This window comes from Podarcis bocagei, assembly GCF_964188305.1.
Source record: "Podarcis bocagei genome assembly, chromosome: 3".
Classification (NCBI taxonomy): domain Eukaryota; kingdom Metazoa; phylum Chordata; class Lepidosauria; order Squamata; family Lacertidae; genus Podarcis; species Podarcis bocagei.
Window position 1 is genome coordinate 79,290,739 of NC_138127.1, and position 19,392 is coordinate 79,310,130.

General features: G+C 43.5%; 1 protein-coding gene across 4 annotated transcripts in view; it reads left to right on the forward strand.

Moving 5' to 3' along the window:
• The first annotated feature begins 2,604 nt into the window (after window positions 1-2,604).
• The window catches only part of SUSD4 (sushi domain containing 4), a 76,977-nt gene continuing 60,189 nt past the window's right edge, over window positions 2,605-19,392 (forward strand). Inside the window, exons 1-2 of one of the 4 annotated variants that reach the window (XM_081186441.1) lie at window positions 2,605-3,241; window positions 3,926-4,153. In XM_081186441.1, coding sequence (XP_081042567.1) covers window positions 3,961-4,153 — 193 coding nt within the window. In that variant the 5' untranslated portion in view covers window positions 2,605-3,241; window positions 3,926-3,960. Of the gene's footprint in view, window positions 3,242-3,307; window positions 3,569-3,925; window positions 4,154-19,392 lie in introns of those variants that run through there. The other 3 variants (XM_081186443.1, XM_081186444.1, XM_081186442.1) reach the window with 3 other exon arrangements.

The following is a 19,392-nucleotide window of genomic DNA, read 5'->3' on the forward strand; positions in this document are numbered from 1 at the left end:
TCTCACCAGCCTTGCTTCACACCCTCCTTGAACGTTAATTTGCCTGGCTAGAATGTGTTCTTAAACTCTAATAATGACTTGTGCTTATCTTGATGATGATAGAGAAAGGTGTGTGTGCACATAAACAAGCCTATTGTACAAAAGTAAAATTTATATCCAATGCTCTGCTCGTTTTTGTTTCTGGCCTTGCCCACTACTGGAATGTAGGCCCCAGAAGGTTGTCTTGAAGGGGATGCAGCCCTCAGGCTAAAAAATGTTCCCCACTCCTACTGTGGTGTGTCTAACAGTGCTGTGGGGGGACGGTTAACCCTTCACTTGCTGTTGGACTCTTGTCAGCCCCAGAGAGCATGGCCAACGATAGAAGTTGCAGCATCTGGAGGGCTGCAGCTGCACCCTTCACTGTACGTTCCCTTTTTCACAACGTCTGAAGAGTTCGCACCAGAATGTAATTGAGTATCAGCTGACATTTCAGGAAATATCGACACCTTCAACTTGAGAGATACAGCTGGTGCTGCTAGTGGTAATTGTATTATCCTTCTGCAACTTGGCAGACTTGCTGTGGCTTGGCAGTGACTGATCTATTATGGGAGCATATTGATCTAAGCTGGACAGTTTAGCTGGATGCTGCACAAATGAAATGCCCATTCCATGGAATAAGTCTTTGGAAGTTGTGGTCAGTGTTTCCCACAACAGCTGTGAGAACATGTGGCACACAAACCGCATACATTCTTGGTTGGGCATGTGTAGGAAAAACTATATTGTGTTGGCTGTGTTCACAAATAGAGTTAGGAAGACAAACAAGCTCTCACAGTAAATATGACTTTCCAGATTACTTCTCTTACGACATTTTCAAACACCAGGAGCACATCTCATCCCTGAGATCTGATCCTGAGACTAGCAATGGCTACAATCAGTGTATATGTAATAATGTTGTTTACACTTAATCATTTGAAACAAGCTCTGTACATTTTGGAGAGAGAGACTTAAAAACAGGAGATGGGTCATCTACTACAGTGGTACCTCGGGTTAAGTACTTAATTCGTTCTGGAGGTCCGTTCTTAACCTGAAACTGTTCTTAACCTGAAGCACCAATTAAGCTTATGGGGCTTCCTGCTGGCACCACACCGCCAGAGCACGATTTCTGTTCTCATCCTGAAGCAAAGTTCTTAACCTGTAGCAATATTTCTGGGAGTCTGTAACCTGAAGCGTATGTAACCTGAGGTACCACTGTATATATTTTGGAAAGTGATTTGCCTGTTAGTTATGCACTTGGACACCTCTTAAGATATTGTAACCAAATTTTGTATGATGGTTCACAAGAACAAGGAGCAGGTTTTCCTTTAAGTTTGGATACAACTGAACACCATTTTGAATCAAGATGGCAGGCTAAACCTTTCAAAATAGCACTGCTTTTTTTGTTTCTTAGAATCCCTGAGCGATGCCAGGTACAAAGCTGTTAATAGCTCATAATTCAGTGGTGAAACACATAGTTTACTTACAGCAGGTCACAGGTTCAATCCCTGCCATTTCCAGGTAGGGTCTAGAGAGATTCCTGCCTGGAACGTTCAGTCAGATAATTGAATTTTAATTTTACCAAGCTTTGAAGTTTTTGTTTTGTTTTGCTTCTTTTAACAAATTGCCTGTGCAGGCCACATAACTGCAATGCTATTATGACTGCATGGCTAATCTCTTACAGTTACATGAGCAACGTGCTTGATTTCCTTTGCTGTGGATGCCATGTTGATTTGTGAATGACATTTGCCTACTCGTTGAAACCACACATTTTAATTACAAACCTAAAATTGTAAAGCAATTAACAAACTTAATAAACATAGCTTGGAAACCAAGCACTTCAGAATGAATAGGGTATGATTAACATGCAATAAATCTTATTACTAAAGCTGCTCACAAGGCGTACTGGCCTGATATCAATGTGTTCTCAGGAGCCAAAACACTATGGTCGAGCCAAATTTCCACAAACCCTCCTAGTGACAAATTAATCTGCCACCTGCCACATCTGGGAGATTCAGTCCCTAAACCAGTCCTTGTGTTAATTAACTATACAAGGCCCGTGGCTTGGCGAACACTTTTGGGGGTCAAGGGATGGGGCTTGTGAGTTTGCAAATGGAGCTGGTTTCGTTTATGAAATTGCACTTTGTTTCCACGGTGCCAAACCAGCGTTTTTATTATGTTCAACAATATTTATGGGTGGTGGGGTTTTTCTTAGACGTAGCAGCCGATCACAGGCCAAAATCTCTGAACTTCCAACCGCGGGCGCGCGAGCCTAGATACAGTATGCCGAAGCAAAGGTTGCAAACAGCGCCCCCAGCGGCCCCCTCCTGCAAATTGAAAATGGAGGCGAAATCGCATCCAGTTTACAATGTTAAAGCAAGTTATTAAATGCCAACCGCCTCCTTCGGCTTCCTTCTCCACCTCTCCGGGTGTCAGTTTTGGAAAATGGCCGCCACTGCAAAAAAGAGAGCTGCCAGATAGGAGTTAGCTGCATGCCCCTTTACTGTCGGTGGCGATCCATAAGGGATCGCGACCAACGTGCCCCTCGCCCCCCAGGTACCCCCCTCGCGCTTCGGCTCCAAAGGCGCGTTCCCCCTTCCTGAAGGGCGGGAGGGGAGCCCGGCAGCCCAGGCGCCTCCTTCTCCGAAATGCTCGCCGCTCTTGCAGTAGTCCCAGAGCAGGCTTGGCGACAGCCTCGGGAGCCACCGTAGTACCGAGGATGGCTTCCACAGTTGTTGCTGCTGCCGTCGCCGCCTCCTTTTCGCCCTCCTCCGCTCGCGCTCCTGGCGCCCGTCGTTCGTCACCGGGAAAACGCAGCGAGGGCCGCCCGCTCCGCGCGCCAGCCGGAGGGCCCCCCTCCCGGGAGCAGCAGCAGCAGCAGCAGCGTGGCAGGCGGCTCGTGCACTAAAGCAGGTGCACGCTCAGCCTCCTCATTGGCAGCAGCTGCGGCAGCCGGCGCCTCGCGGGTGTTTCTCTGCTCTTGCCTCCTTCTCCCTCTCTCCCCTCCTCCTCCTCCCCTGCAGACAGGTAGGATGAGCGCGAGCAGCGGCGCGCGCCGTGTGTCTCTCTCTCCGTCCTCCTCCTCCTTCTCCGCTAGCAACTGAGGGGAGTGCGGACTCGGAGGCGGCGGCAGCGGCGGCGGCGAAGGGTCGCGTGCCCTGCAGCGGTAGAGCTTGGCTAGGGGGGAAGGCAGCAAAGAGGCTCCCTCATGCAGGCGGGCAGCTCTCAGGTAAGGAAAGGGCGCACTGCGCCGCGGACGGGGAGGAGGAGGCGGGAAAGCCGAGAGGGGCTGGTGGCCACCGAGGGAGGGTTGCGGCGGTCGGGGAAGGTGAGAGACCCGAGGAGGTGAAAGAACTTCGCAGCTCTCTCTCCCTTTCGGCACCTTGCCAAAAACCGCGCGGGGACTCCGGCGCGCGCCTCCCAAAGTGACCGGGAGCTCCTGAGAAGGGGCGGGCAGGTCGGTCAGTCAGAGGAAGACCCCCAGCGGCGGGACTTTAGAAAGGAATGGAGCCGCGGGGCCGAGGAACGGCGTATTCGTCGCCGGCGAGGGACCGGGGTGAGGGGAGAATGGAGGGGACGGGAGTTCCCGCCGCCGGAGCGGGGCTTTTTTTCTGGGTTCGGCTAAGGTGACGTTGGTAGGAGGGGGTGGCCGCCTCCCGGCGCGAAGCCTGGGGAGGGCAGGCCGGTTCTTGCATGCAAAAGCACCACTGCCACCCTGCCGCCAGGGAGCGCGCGACGGAAGGGCAGCGCGCGGGGGGCGACCCGGCGTGGGATAGGTTTTCCTTTTTTGCTGGCGGAGGGCCAGAAAGTGCCGTTGAGTGAGGGGCGCCTCCTCCGGGAGGGGGCGGGAAGGTGTGCGGAGGGAACTGCCCGTGTGCTGCTGAAGCAAAGCTGCCTGTTCCTGTCGTTGCAGACCGTTGCAATCCCGATGCCCTTTGCGGATGAAAGATGTATCATGGAATGAACCCGAGCAGCGGGGATCCGTTCCTAGAGAAGAGGCGGCGGCAGGAGCAGCAGCCACCGCCGCCGCCCCCACCACCTCCACCGCCCCCGCTGCTTCAGCGCTCGCAGTCCAGACTCTCCCTGGTGGTCCTGTGGTTCCAGCTGGCTCTGTGCTTTGGCCCCGCGCAGATCACAGGCGGTGAGTGAGCGGCGAACTCATGTGACAGGCAGAACCGGGAGGGAGGGAGCGAGCGAGGCTGGCAAGCTGCTGACGGGCAGGTTCCCCCTTCACGTAGGAGGAGACAGCCTCCGACTATTGATCTCCTATGCACAAATGCTAAAAGGGGAAAAATAATCATCCCACGGTCTTGCCCGGCTGCTTCTCAAACCAGCTGGTTCAAAAAAAGGGGAAAACCTAGCCATCCCATCTTGAAGGCAAAGTGGCCACCCCCCCTTCCCCTCATTGCAAATGCTCAGGGAAATGACCTCTTAAATGACTGCTACCTAAACGTACTGAAAATAAGGATTGCTTGTAAAGAGCAGAAGAATCTGATTCTTCCTCTAAAGATGTTTCCGTCCCCCAAGATACATGGAAGGACCTTCTCCCACCCGGCTCAAACACAGAAGGTTCTTCTTCAGGAAAACACATAGTCATCAATCTGTTCATGCTCTACTTCGTGCTAAAGGGAGAACCACTGTGTTCCGCCTTCCAAGAAAAAGAGATATTAATCAGAGGAAGTCCAAGCACCCTTGCACTCCCAAATGTACACGAGGAAAGGCTGCACACAGATGCTCAGTGGGGAAAAGACTTCCTCTCGGCCCTGATGATAAAAAATTAAAAACCTCCTACAGTGATATGAGGCATCCACTCACATGGTTAGAAATCCCCCTGGGATACGCCAGGCATATATAAACAATGATCTGAACAAATCAGTCCTTAAATATTGGGGAGTCTTGCACCCCCCTCTTCAGAGTAACAGGCGGAGGTAAAACAAGAGCTATTTGGGATCAGCATTTGGAGGCTGATCCGATACAGGCAGAAACCCCACACCCAGTGGCTAACCCCGAGTCAAGACTGGCAGTGAGGGATTGTTGTAGCAGTGAGACAGAAAGGGCCAGTGAGATGAGGCGAAGATCTTAGTCCATCACCCCAACTGGCTTTTCACAGTGACCCTACTAGGAAACTATTACCGGTAGCTGTCCAGAGTACTAGTTGAGCTAAATGCCACTGTTAGAGCAAATTTGCATGTGTCATTTTTGCAAATCCCCTCCCCACCCCTACTTTTCTAAAGAGGAATTTGTCTTCTGTAAGATGCTTTTCAACTTTTGGGGCCAGCACCAGAAGAAAGTCCTTGCAGTGCTTTCAGAAGAGTACTGTTCCATTTGGGGATAATACTGGAAACTTTCAAATCTGTGTTTATTCCATCAACTTTGAAAACTCTTTAGTTAGGATTTAAGGTTTTGGTTATTATTTCCAAACCAGCACTTACAGTTTGTTTGTTTCTCCCTAATATTCTATGATTGTGATGTGTTTGGAGCAAGGCAAACTATTACCACCAGTTCAAATAGGCTCTCCAGTTAATGCTGGACTGCAACGTCAGTTGTCCCTGACTGTTGACCATGCTGGCTGGGGCTGATGGGAGTTGGTGTCCAACAACATCTGGGGAGCCCACACCCTTGGTTTATGTAATAGTGCTGTGTCCAGATGTGGCCATCAAATCCCTCACATTTACTGAAGGGAAGTCTGTATGTGAAATAACTGCTTGGGTTTCTCATGTAGAGGTGGTTGAAAATGAGATGGCTTTCAAGGTTAGGTGCCAAGCTGGGACTCAAATAGTATGTAATGCCTCTTGGTTTTAACTGGAGTCTGAAGATTTTTGGTGGCCATGAAGATGGTCATCATCGGTATGCACTCAGCTTAAGTTTGCTTCTGTGGTCAGATGTTTTGTGCTATGCTTCTGTGTACGTTTACAAGGTTGGAGCTGCTTAATAGAGGCATTTCCATGGGAATGATCCAGGCACAATTCAACATAGGATTTAAGCTCATTGAAACCAATGGGTTTATACACATTTAACTCTGCTAACTCTGTTTAACTCTCTCTGCCTGAGAGTTCGCAGGAAGCTGTATGGGTACTTTGGCAGGAGATCCAAGGACACAAAAAATCTGAAGTTTTTTTAAAAAAGTGAAGGGTGTCTCATATAGAAAATAAAAACTAGAGGGATGTACTAATGTTTTGAAGTGCTGTGAAATGTGTGATAATGTCACTCAGTTTTCTGTGGGCCAGCCAATGGCAGACAAATGAGGCAGCTCTTTCTGCAGATAAGGCTTTCCACAAAACCTGGCAGTGCAGGCTTGTGCATGCAATTCCCATATTTTCCTCATTTCTCAGATTTCAGTAGGTGGGGCTGCTACCTGACCTAGGCACTATGGCATGATGTTAAGTACTGTGCCAGATGGCCAAGATTTGAAACAGCTTTGTAACCACTGATGTTTTTACATATTTTCATCCCACTGTGGGCATTGCTTAATTACAAGAAAGCATCATTACTGCTGCCAGATTGCATTGTTTCTTTTGGTTTTGTTGAGGCTGCAATCTTTCTTACCCAGGGCATCTCTCCTGTGCAATATTTGCAATATTCAAACCAGAAAAGGGAAATGGAGTTCATTTTTTAAAAAACTTACCCCCAGGTTGTAATGACTGCCTTTGCAGGTGAAACATGGCAGCTATCCTTCTGACCTTTGTCGGGATTTATGCCCTGAGAATGAGTGAATTTCCCTGCTAATTTTAATCTAATTCTGCCACCAAATGAAATAGTTATAAATACTTCCTTTTAAAAAAGAACACACAAGGTTGACGTTACCCACAATAAAAGTCCCTGGACCTATATGTTTGTAAATTGGCAGGCTTTATCCACTCTGGAGGGGCTAGTGTGCAATTTTATCAAGTTATTTTAGAAGGAATAAAAGTTAAAAATCTTTTTTTAAAAATTCCAATGGTGACTATGTAACAAACAGAGATAAATGAAGTAAATTTGGGTAGTCCCTGCAAAGCTTGAGGTTGGTTGTTTTCTCAAGTGCCGAATTGGGATCTGAACTGAATCTTGTGGTCATTGCACCCCCCCCAACATCTGTATTAATATAAGTGTTCTCTAGGTCTAATGGTATTAAAGTGTACATAATAAAGCTAAATGTGAAGAACAGAGCTTTTATAGAAATAAGCCTAGTTCAATTCAGTTTTATTGCTGTCAGCCACAGGCCACCATAGAATAGATGGAGAAAAGTACATAATTAACTCAATACGAAGTCAATACAATGCAAACCTTACAAACAATTGTAGCAGACATTTAACAGCAAGACACCATATATATATATATATATATATATATATATATATATATATATATATATATATATATATATTCTGCCAAAGAGCAAAATAAAATATCAATAAAACAAATACAATCTGCACAAGATATTATTCCTGCAGAGACAGGATTCATTTTTTAAAATGTACGAATTGTGTTGAAAGCTGACCTCTCTCTCTACTCTAAAATGCTGAGAATAAAGTAAGCAATGGCAAACTGTTCCATGTAATAATGAAGTGCCTGGCTGTTTTAATGTTTGGTTCTGTAATGGATTCAATTAATGGTTGCCTGAGGACAGAATTTAACTTCTAAACTCCTTTTATTTTATATCTTCCTGCTCTGAAGGCTCTGTTGACAGCAAGGCTCTGCTGTTTTACCCCAAATCAATATAACATGCAAACGTTTTCTTTTTCTTGTCAGTAACTCTGTAAAGAATAATTCCGCTTCCATATTATTTTTGCTCCCAAAAATGCAAACCTGAAAAGGATGCAGAATAAAATTATTTCCATAAGTCAATCTAAATGAATAGCACCTAGGAAAGTTATACAGTACATTCTTTCCAGATCTTTATGTTCCGCCAGTGATACACTATTAAGGGTAACACATGATGTTTGCCTTGCTTCAGCAATAAACGAGGCAGTTGGTGTGTCTGTGCCTTGCTTGTGGAACTCTTTGTCCTTTAATATTAAGCATGCACCACCAGTACAGTACTTTGTTTCAAACACCTGCTTAAGACTCCTCTGTTTACACAGACCTTTTCTGATGCATTGCTCAGCGATCAGCAATTGTGTATCCCTGTCTAGATGTTGACTAAGCATTTTTATCCTATTTTATGGATGTGTTATGTTCACCGCTGATATACTTTGTTTATTGTGCTGTATATAAGCCTACATACCAGACCAGATTCAAAGTGTTTAAAGCTCTGAATAACCAGGTTCCTAAGTATCTGAGAGAATGCCTTCAACCACACAGACCTGCCTGCGCCTTGAGATCTTGGAGAAGTACCTACATAGCGTAGTAGGGACTCAGGGAAGGGCCTTTTTGAAGGTGACTCTGTGTTTTGTAATTCACTCTCTGCTGACATTACACTGTTGTAGAAAACGAGTCAAGATATACCTCTTTCAGTATTTTCTTTTTGGAGGAGAGGTGAGGTGAAAAATTTATAGATTCAGAGTAATTTAATGCTGCTGTCTTTCTTCCCTGTGTTGGGACTTAATATAATTATTTTTATTATATTTTGTTGTAGGCTATTATATATTTTTCTTGATGTAAACCAGGGTCTACTGGTGAAGGGTGTAATACAAAACCCTTAAATACATGGGGGATTAAGAAAGTGATATAACTTGTTACCTACCTCTGATAGGAAAAAGATTAACGGACTTTTAATTTGTGTTTGTGGTGAGTAACATATTTTGTTCGGTGCAACTGTTAATGTATTTTGTTCTGTCTATGAAACACTGGAACGATGGAACTTGCCAACTGATGTGGGAAAGTTTAACGCTGAAGAAACTACACAGACCATTTCTTCTAATAATCCTGCCAATCTGAAATTATCTGCTATCTTACTTTTCAATGTGTTTAGAGAGCCTGTTGCCTAATTTGTCCATAAATGATTCACAGCTACACCTACACTCATAATAAAACAGCACATTTTATTGGGGAAGTTTGATGGTGGTGGATATGTTAATAAGTTACATATAAACTTGGACTTCTAAAAGAAAAGTATAGAGCTTATAAAACTCTGGATTTTCATGTTTAAGTTCCTTATTGGACTTTGCCACCTATGCTCAGTTAAGAACATTGCAAAACTTAGTAGCAACAGCTTCTTAAGGCATAATGTAGTCCAAGTTAAGCACTTTAAGAGCATTTTCTCCCTGTCATGCCACCACTGGAGTAATCCTTTTCAGAGGATGACCTAGAGCAGGCATAGGCAAACTCAGCCCTCCAGATGTTTTGGGACTACAACTCCCATCATCCCTAACTAACAGGACCAGTGGTCAGGGATGATGGGAGTTGTAGTGCCAAAACATCCAGAGGGCCGAGTTTGCCTATGCCTGACCTAGAGCTTCTCAAAGCAAACATCACAATGCAGCATCCCTCATCAAAGGACCATGAGGTAGGGCAGAAGGATTCAGGGCCTTCAGGGTCACAGTAACCTAACCACCTCAAGATACAGAATATAAGGTGGAAACAGAGTGGCCACTAAGTCCTAAGGAGCACAAGCACCTAAAGATGCAGGCTTCGTCAGTCAGAAAGCTTGCCAGAGGAAGAAGGACCCCTTGGGACTCATGAGTTAGCTATTCCTTAAAAGTAATGGGTACCACGCCCCTGCAGGCAGTGTGCCACACCCCCAGGACACACACCACACCCCTGCGGGCGGCGTGCCATGCCCCCGAGATGTGCACCAGCCCCCGCCTGCTCTCTGGCCCCCAGTGCCGGAGCATGAAGCTCCGTCACTGTCCTTGACTTGCATCCCTGTTTGCCTGGGGCCCCTGTTTTTGGACCTCCCCCTGTTTCTAGACTTTTTCAGTACCTGCTGAAAACCCATTTGCTAGCAAGCAATACCAGTTGGCTTCTGTTTGTTTTCCATTGACCTATGGCTGCTGGGGCTATTATTATTATTATTATTATTACTATTACTATTATTATTAGCCTTTATTTTTCTGTACATTGTCTTGTTGCTGCAGTGAAAGGTGATATAGAAATAGTTTAGTTAATAATAAAACAGGGCTAAGGAAACTGTTTTCTAATACCTTGCCAAAAGGCTCAATTCATGCTGTTCATGGTCCCATGGATTTTTCATTGATATGCCTATACCTGCTGCAGTTATCCTAATAGGCTTTATGGGAGAGGGTTGCATATTTGAATTCACATCAACATTAATTACAAATAGGCTCATATTCATTTTTAATATGAATTTACCCTTCAAAGAGTGCATGAATGAATGCATTTAATTTGTAGGTATGCAGATAATTTGTTCTGCTTCTGAAGCTGGTTGGTTCGTATTGCTAACTTGTGCAATAAGCTCCGCAGCACCTTGCAAATAGAATCCATACTTTTCCACTGGGTTGTTGTAGTGGAGGACAGAACAGTTTCGCTTTCATGAGGTATTCTGGGACAAAGAGCAGCCTCGTACTTTTAAAGACTTATCTGACTTGCAACACATATATTGTGCATCAAAGTCCATTAACAGCACGACTAGTGTTTTTGACAAGGAGTTAGGAAGCAGCCTCCTGAAACCCATGTCATATTGTCTTATTTTTTATGGAATGACTTGGCACATTACATGGATATTTCCCCCCAGAAATAGGCATGTATATAAACCTTTCCCATCTAAGCACAGCAAAGACATGCAGGTTTGCTCCTGTGACTTAAATGTATAATTAGGAAAACCGATTTAAGCTTGCATACCAGAGAGAAAATTCAGACATATTAATATTAGGTTTTGCCTACCACCTGCAAACTCCAACTCTAACAACTAACTGAATCAAGTTCTGATCTCTGGAGTTCTGTATAAATACTACTAAATTGAACCAATAGATTAATTTTCTTTATGGGAAATGATTTATATGAAATGGGTTGCACTTGTAAAGGACTAGTTGTGTGAGATAGCTCTTCAAAGTGTACCCCAGCTTCAAACAGGGTTGTTTCTAAGGTAGGAGTAGACCCATTGAAAGTAATGTACATAGGCTAGTCATATCCATTAATTTCAATGTCTACTCTGAGTAGGCTGCTCTTTTCTTTTCTTTTTGCAATCTTCAGTAAGCCTCTAATTCTTAAAAATGTTTTATTAATTGTACACCAAATGGTCCCAAGGTGGATTGCAAAAATTCTCACAATTAAAGCAAGCGAATTTTACATAATAATACTAATAATACTAATAATAATAAATCACAAAAATAACCAATGGCAAAGTTAACAACACAGCGGCAATGCACAGCAATGCAGTCCTGTGTTTATGGAACTTTGCCAAGTTGACCTGTTCTGTGTACGGAAAGCTGAGAAATGAAATTGACAAGATGTTCTTGTGCTCGTGGGAGACATGTCCTGCATTGCAGAAGGGGGTGTGGAGTTTCCCTAATAATAATAATAAAATAATAATAATATAAATTTAATAAAGAAACCAGAAGGCCTGAAATATCTCTGGAGTTGCTGCAAAGGAGATAATTCTGCTGATGCTTGCTATTTCAGTTTAATGAGTCTTGTGGCAAGTGTTTGTGCACTCAAGCTAATTTATATATTAAAGCCATTAAAAAAGTATACCAAATAATGGGAGATGGAAAGGTGGGGTGGGGTGGGCAAGAGAGATTGTGCTACTTCTCATGGGTACTGTCCAAGGTACCCAATTAACTTGTGGGAAAATTGCAGTCCACTTAAAATTTAACAATTGCAAAGAAAGCAGTGAGTGGGTTTCTGCCACCAGACTATATTGTGGTTTGGGTGCTGGCATCATGCGACTTTCCTGCAACAGAAGTGCTAGTTTGAGAAAAAGCACCTGCATCTCCTGCAGCAAGTGCACTGGCTTCAGAAGAGAGAGCACAATTAAGGTCCTCATCTATAATGCATTTATATCCCATCTTTTTCTTCAGGGAACTAAAGGTGGCATAAGGGTTTTCCTGCTCATTTAATCCCCACAACAAATGTAGGTTAGGCTGAGAGGCAGCGACTAGTCCAAGGTCACCCAGTGAGCTTCAGGCCTAACTAAGTGAGGATTTGAACCCTGGTCTTCCAGGCCCTACAATAACCACTGCACCACACTGACTAATACAGTAAATCCAAACAATATGTGTAAGGATCTTCAATACAGAGTCATAGTGTATTGTGACAGAGGACTGATGCTTCTGCAAAGGGCCATGAACAATGAGACAACAAGGCAGAGTTTAGAGTACTCCTATGTGTGGTTTGTTCAAAAAATAAAAACTTAGTCAGAAAGAACTGGGAAGAATTTGGTTAAATCTACAGAGGAGTTAATATACTGGGAACATAAGAACGTAGGAAATTGCCTTATACTGGCCTATCTAGCTCAGTATTGTCTGCACTGACTGGCAGTGGCTCTTTGGGATTTCAGACAAGGGCCTCTCCCAGCCCTACGTGGAGATGTGCAGAGCTGATGGTCTACCACTGTGTCACAGTCACCCTAATAGCAGCATAAGAAAGCTAAGAAAGGGAAATATAATGTCAAATAAGACATAAGAAGGTGATAGGCACACAGGAATCTAAAGCAGGGTAAAGGAGGGGAACAAAACGAAATCATCAGCATGCTTAAATTGTCATGGATAACTACTTGGAAAGTTGGGAGAGACAAAAAGGGAAACAGGGAGGCAGGGGAGATCAGAGTTGGAATATCTTTCTGAAAATGAATGGGGTAGAGGGGGACACTCCCCCAGGTTTCCTTTTTGCTGGGAACCAGGCGGTTTCCTTTTTGCACTGGAGAGACCAGGGTTACATGGACTGCACTTTTATATTCATCATGGCTATTCAATGTGTACTTGTGCTCCCCTACCCATTGTGACTAGTCCTGTGCTAGCTTACCCTTCCAGACAAAATGGAAGCTTGATGTTGACAGTTTGATGATTGGGGTTTGTAGTGGAGCTAAATCCACCAGTTAATGAAATGAGGCATTAACTCAGAATAAAGAAGTAGGATCACACTATTTTGTCTACTTATTGGCATGCAGCGTATGAAGCAATGTGTTAGATGCCAATATAAAACATTCTCGTAACACTAATAATTAGTATTCAAGCAGCATAAGTACTTATGAAAGAGACAGACATTTTTCTCTGCATCACATCACACAAACAATGCTGCAATATTTTAAGACCCTGTGTGCACAATGTAAAACTGAAAAGACTCAGCCCACTCCAAAAGACAAATAAATAATGTAGTAATTAGGGGTGTTTTGGTTTGGGTTTTTTTGCTAGCATAGCTTGAAATTCTAAGTGCCCTTTATGAACAGCATAATTGGGACTAATTTGCTTATTAACCTTAACCACAACAACCTGGGAACCAAATGACAAGGGAGGCAAAAGAATGGCTTATCATTGTAGGCAAAATGTGCATGTGGGTGAAGTCTACACAGTTGCACTATATAAGGTAATTCCACGGAAGAAACTTCTTTGCAGATGACTAAAAACACCTGCTTATGGGGCATGTGGGGACAGGGAAAGGTATGCCAAATGCCACTTAATTGTAGGGAAAGGTCTGGCTAAAAAGAAACTCCAAAAGGAGAAATGGAAGCAATCTATTGAGAGACACCCCTCTCTATGCTAGGCTTGAAGCAACTTGCATAAATGTTTGAACCTGAAGTCCATTATGGTCTCCTGGTGGCATCTCAAGTGCGGTGCCTGTGAACACCCTTCCCAAAATTTTACCATTGTTTAAACTGAGGGTTGGTTTTTTTGTTTTTTGTTTTTTTGCAAGGGGTGGTTATTTGGAGGAAATGCCCTATTTTTGTGGGGAGAGTATTTCTGCTTCTTTGTGTTTTATTTGCAGTGTCTATATGTATTCTTCCTGTTTGCTGGAGGGTTCTGGACATCACACTTTTTAATTATTCTGTGAAATGTGTGTTTTGTGGTGCCCACAACAGTTCCTTCAGTTTCCAAATGTGCCCCTAGGCCCCAAAACACTGGGGACCTTGGATCCATACTCCGTATATGGGACAAAAAATGTTCACTGAAAGGAGAAGGAGGTGAATACTGATGGTTCAAAAAGACTTGGGGGTAAGATAGACGTGAGCTGGAACTGGAAGTACAGTAAGCAATAGGGAAACTGGCAACACAGGAGAGCAAGTGGATGCAAAATAACTACCTATTACCCTCCACTGCTCTGTTTTGGTTTGCATTAGAAGTCCAGTGTGGATTATCTCTCATCTTCTGGCCGCAAAAGGAAAAAACAAGGAGGAGTGCATGAGCAGGAGGCCCAGGGGTTCACTGTGTTTTTGATCTAGGGTGTGAAGGATCATCCATAGCTGTTGCTGGTATTTGTGTGCACTCTCTCTTAAAGGAGGATCAGTAAAGGCACAAGCAGGTAGGTGAGCTAATGAGTCTTGCTATGTGATTTCCAAGAGCTATGGGTAGATTCCTTGCCCCAGGAGAGCATAGTCATGCCTTCTAGCTCACGACTGATGAACATCATAGGGAGTTGACCTTGTTTTCAAGCATATTTGCTGTGGTGACCTGATATTTGGGCTTGTGCTACTTTGGGATGGGCAATATGGTGTCCTTCGGATGTTGCTGGGCTACAACTCCCATCCATCAGCCCTTGAGCATGACCAGCTGGAAGTCCAACAACATCTGGAGGGTGCCACGGCAGCTTTCCCTGTGTTACACGGTGTGGGATAATCCAGTTGTGGATACATTGGGGTGGTTTTCTTCTTCCTTGATTTGGTTCAGCCATTGACTGAAGAGGTTAATTAATCCACCTATGAACATGTTGGAGACTGTAATGGATGATGTATTTCAACAGCTGCTAGTCACAGTGACTGTATGAGCTCCCCAGGTTCAGAAGCAGCATGCTGCTGAATAGCAGTTGATGAGAAATGAGAGTTGGGGTGGCTATTGCTATCTTATTCTGCTCTTGTGTTTCACAGAGGCATCTGGTTAGCTACAGAAAAAAATTGGATGCAGGGCTGGATGATCCAGCAGGGCTGTAGTTAAGCTCTTAATGAATTGGCCAATTTTTCCAAGGACAACTAGTCTTGTAAATAGGGTCAAAGTTGGCATTTTAGCTTGAGTCTGAATGGATTTGAAAAGCAAACCTCCCCCTCCCCACTCCAGTCTTGTTGAAATTCCTGCAGTTCCTTTGTAGTAGGCCAGGACTCACCTGTGAATTACTGAAGCATCATGGCTGCTCTGCTGCCAGAAGTTTGTGTCATCCCAGCACTTTGAATCATATGCAAGACCGAGAAGCTCATAATTTATTATTATTGGCAGCCCAGTTGGGTTCTCCTCACCCCCTGCTGTGGGAGTGCATATGAATAAAATTATATTCTAGTTTATTATCACATTACAAGAGACACTTTAAATCATTTCCTTGATGCTTTCAATAGCAGGTATGCATGGCAGCACACTCTAGTGTATAGAATCTTCCGCATATACTTGTATATACAGCCTTTTGGAGAAAACATTGCATATAAAGTGGTTGTCTTAAGGGAAGCCCAGCAAATTTAACTAGATTTTTATTTAATTTTTTATGACCATTCAAATACCAATAGAGAAGTAGGTCCCCCCACTTGTTGTTATTCTGTCTACTACCACCACAAGCTTTCAACTAAACTGTCAATCAACTTACACAGCAGGAGATAAAAAGAGAGGTGAGAAGTGCTATAGACATGAATATACAGGAATCTGCATGTCAAGTAGCCCCAGGAACTGTGACCAAATATTGTTAAAATCTACTCTTAATACACCTGTTAAATGCTACCCACTCTTGGCAGCCAAGTTAATGTAAGAATAAATCTTGGCATGAGGTATATTTTCATTCCTTCATAAACCTAACAAAAATTGAGGGTTATTCCCCAAACAACATGCAAAATAACTAACTACCGTAACTGTGTTGAACCTCCAAGCTGAAAAAGCAGTACCAAGATCAACACGTTTGCCTTTTGGATGTGAATTTAAAGTAATATGCCAAGACAGAATAAGCGAAGGAGGGGAGAGATGTCTGCTTAAAGGTGTTCTAAATGTACAGAGTTTTCTTTTCCTTTTGGCAATGAGAGATTTTTCAGGGTCATCATTTTCTAAAGGGTTTATTTGTATTTCAAACAATACTAAAATTATAATACTAACGCAGCCAAGCTTTTGGGTTTTACTGCATCTAAATGTATAAAGATTTTTTTAAAAAAGTAGGACAGATTAAATGATGCATTCCAGTCATCTGGTTCCTGTTCTTACTGATTGTTTATAGTTCACAGGGCAGTGGTGGCGGTGATGCCCCATGTCTAAATTCTAACATGTTTTCTGAGCAAGAGTTTTGATACCTTTAATCTGGGCTTGAAATGCTCCTGGTCATTTCATGCCAAGCCACATACTTAATGGACGTAGATACTTAATGATAGAACCATGACAAAATAATAGTAAAAAGAAATAGCATCTTTTTTGTGTTTGCTTATAAACCTTTTATATTCATGCTCTCCCCCCCCCCAAAAAAAAAATTGAAAACAGCAGAAGAGATTTGGAACAAAAGAAGGCTAATAAACTGCACACACTTTTAAAGGGCAGAGTCGTGTCTTATTTCCTCCAAAGCTTGGCTTGTTATCCAGCTGCTCTGACCTTGTGTAGTTTCATCTGCAGTGGAGTGGCCAAACAAATCACAGTTAAATATGGCTGCTGGGTGCAGACATGGTGCCAAAACAAGCCATGGGTCACAGGCCAACAACAAACATGGCTTCACATCATAGTTAGTTATTGGAAAACAAACCATGATTGGTCTTCAGGGCTGGGTTTGAACATCCAAGCAAACCGCACTTATGATTTAGTGCTATATGTGAACCAGGCCAATGTTTCTTTCTGTCAACCATTTTTTATGTTGTCTGTGGGTCCATTTATCCACTTGTGTACAGACTAGTCTATCCTGACATGTTGGGAACCACCCCAGAATCGTCATTATGTAAGGCAGCCTATTTGACCCACAGAAATGGTGTTATGGCATTGCTGGCAGATTGTAGCTTGTATCACTCTAGAAAATGTGTGTGAAGCTTCTGAAGGTGTTGTCCCAGTGGATATGGGGGGCAGATGTGGTTTGCCCAGTGAGGCAGAGCCACAAAGAAAGCATCCTTTCAGGTATGCCACTGTGCTTACCAGGATGGGAAGGAACAATGTGGTGGGAAGGTTGGCATAGTGTGAGTACAGCAGCAAGAGTACCAGATTGACTCAGCCACTGCATCAAGCCAACCACCCCACTCCCTCACCTCTCTCCCTCCTGGTAGGCACCAAACAAGACACTTCTGATGGAGACAGAATTGGCACCGTAGCTGGTTGTTGTAGTTTTTTAATTGGGTCTGTGTTGTGATCATAGAAGTCTATATACATACAAAAGGCATCTGGAAAAGGCCAATACCATTGGGTGTCGGGCTAGAGACCTCTGTTTTAGAAAGTAGTGGGCAAAACAATAAATAAGAGAACTTGTAGAGGATGAGGACTGGGGAAAGTGCAATGTGTGAGCTAGAAACTTCACTTTTAAGAGAGCAAGTGCTGGTATTAGGACATTTCATTGAATGCTTTCCTTCTGTCTGTCTCAACTTAACTCAGCTTTGTAATGACTTATAACCTAAATCAGTGCTGACCTTGGCATTTGAAGAAGACGACAGCAACCTATTCTTGACAGTTTCTCCTGCAGAAACTGTTTGGCATTCTTTCAACATTGACTGTGGCAATCTTATTTTCAAGCAAAGACAGTGTCTGTAAACAATAGCTGGGTATAGTGTTTGTGTTTCAGCTCTGCTGCTTAAAACCCCAGGGTACTGTGCATTAGGGCACCTCATCTTTCATATTTTTAAAAATAGAGCTAATGGTATAACATTTTGCTCTATATACACATGGTATTCTGTCTTTTGGCTGTGCATATATTTGCTCCCTATCCTGCAGCATAAATCTCTGTTGATGCACACCTGTTTATTGTTTTTAAACTTGTACATCCACACTCCTTCTTGTCCCACTGCTTTCCCCGAGGGAAAGCCAGTCTTTGGCGCTCAGTCGGAGCAAATAACAATTTGGGTTTCCTCCGGATTGATGGTTGTTCCAATGCAGCACTAAAGAGCAGGTTTTCCGTGGGAAAGGAGTGGGGCAAGGGGAAACCCTCTCAGACCCATGCTTTCTAGGCATGGTACAAGCGGAAGTGTGACAAGCCCTGATTGTGTGCACACATCTTTTACATACATGAGCAGTTTTCAAAGATTGGAACTGGCAGCTTCAATTGCATCAGCACTGGGAGGCAAAGCTGAAGCAATTGAACCGCAACAGTGCTATTTTGAAGCCTCCTCAGCATGGAGGAACCCTGCCGAATAGTGAGTGTTACAGTGATTCAGCAGCTAAATATTCCAGGGTCTGTGGGTGTACTTTGTTGCCTCCTTGCTGCCTCAGTGTAGTAGGTCTGCTTTGTTGTTGTTGTTTGTAGTTTACCCTCAAGGAAAATCAACATTGTGGGAGTTGAACTTGCATAAACTCTCTGCAGAAGGATCACAATATCATCTAATTGCAGAGGAGCTCAGAAGCGATATTTGAGATCATATTTCACATCGAATACATCCCACAATAATGTAAATTATGGATTATTTACTGGATAAAATAATTTTAGAATTTGTGGAGAGGTGGTAGGTTTCTTTAGGCTATCAATAGTATTAATATTTAATTCCTCTGCTATGTATACAATCTATAGGATTTGTATGATGTTGCATTAGATATAGCTTTGGCATGCATGCATGCCAATTTGTCCATCTGTTCTTTCATCCCCACAGGGCAAAACTAGCATGGCATTTACTCATAATCTCTTCTGTTTTAGTACCTTATTTTCTGAGCTGTAGTGAAACATTGACATTATGAAAGTGCCTAAGCAATTGTAGGTGAGGGACACTATCCCCATCTTTTCAGCTGTGTTTGTGTGTGAAGTCCATTCACAGAGCTGTAATTTTAAAGTTCTTGAGTAAAACTTATCTTATAAATAAACTGTAACGTTGGCAGGAAAAGGAAAAGTGAAGTGTTCGTTTTGCATCTATTAAAGAGATGGTTCAAATTTAAAACCCATCACTGTACAGAAGAGCACACACCCACACACCCATGCCAAGTGGCTAGGGACACAGGAAGCTGCTGAAAACTATATCAGACTAGTTGTCCATTTAGCCCAATATTTTCTACTCATGCTGGCAGCAGTTCACCAAGGTCTCAAGCAGAGATTTTCCCCCATTAACCTTTTAATTGGAGATTGAACTTGGGACCTTGTAAATGTGACATGTGTGCCCTCCCTCTTAGGTTCAGGTCTTCCTCTGTTATGACTCTGACCCTGAGCAGCAGCCAGGACTCTGAATCAGCTGGTTTAGGAAGATAAGTGGTGCTCATTTCAGGTCCTAGAACTGATCTG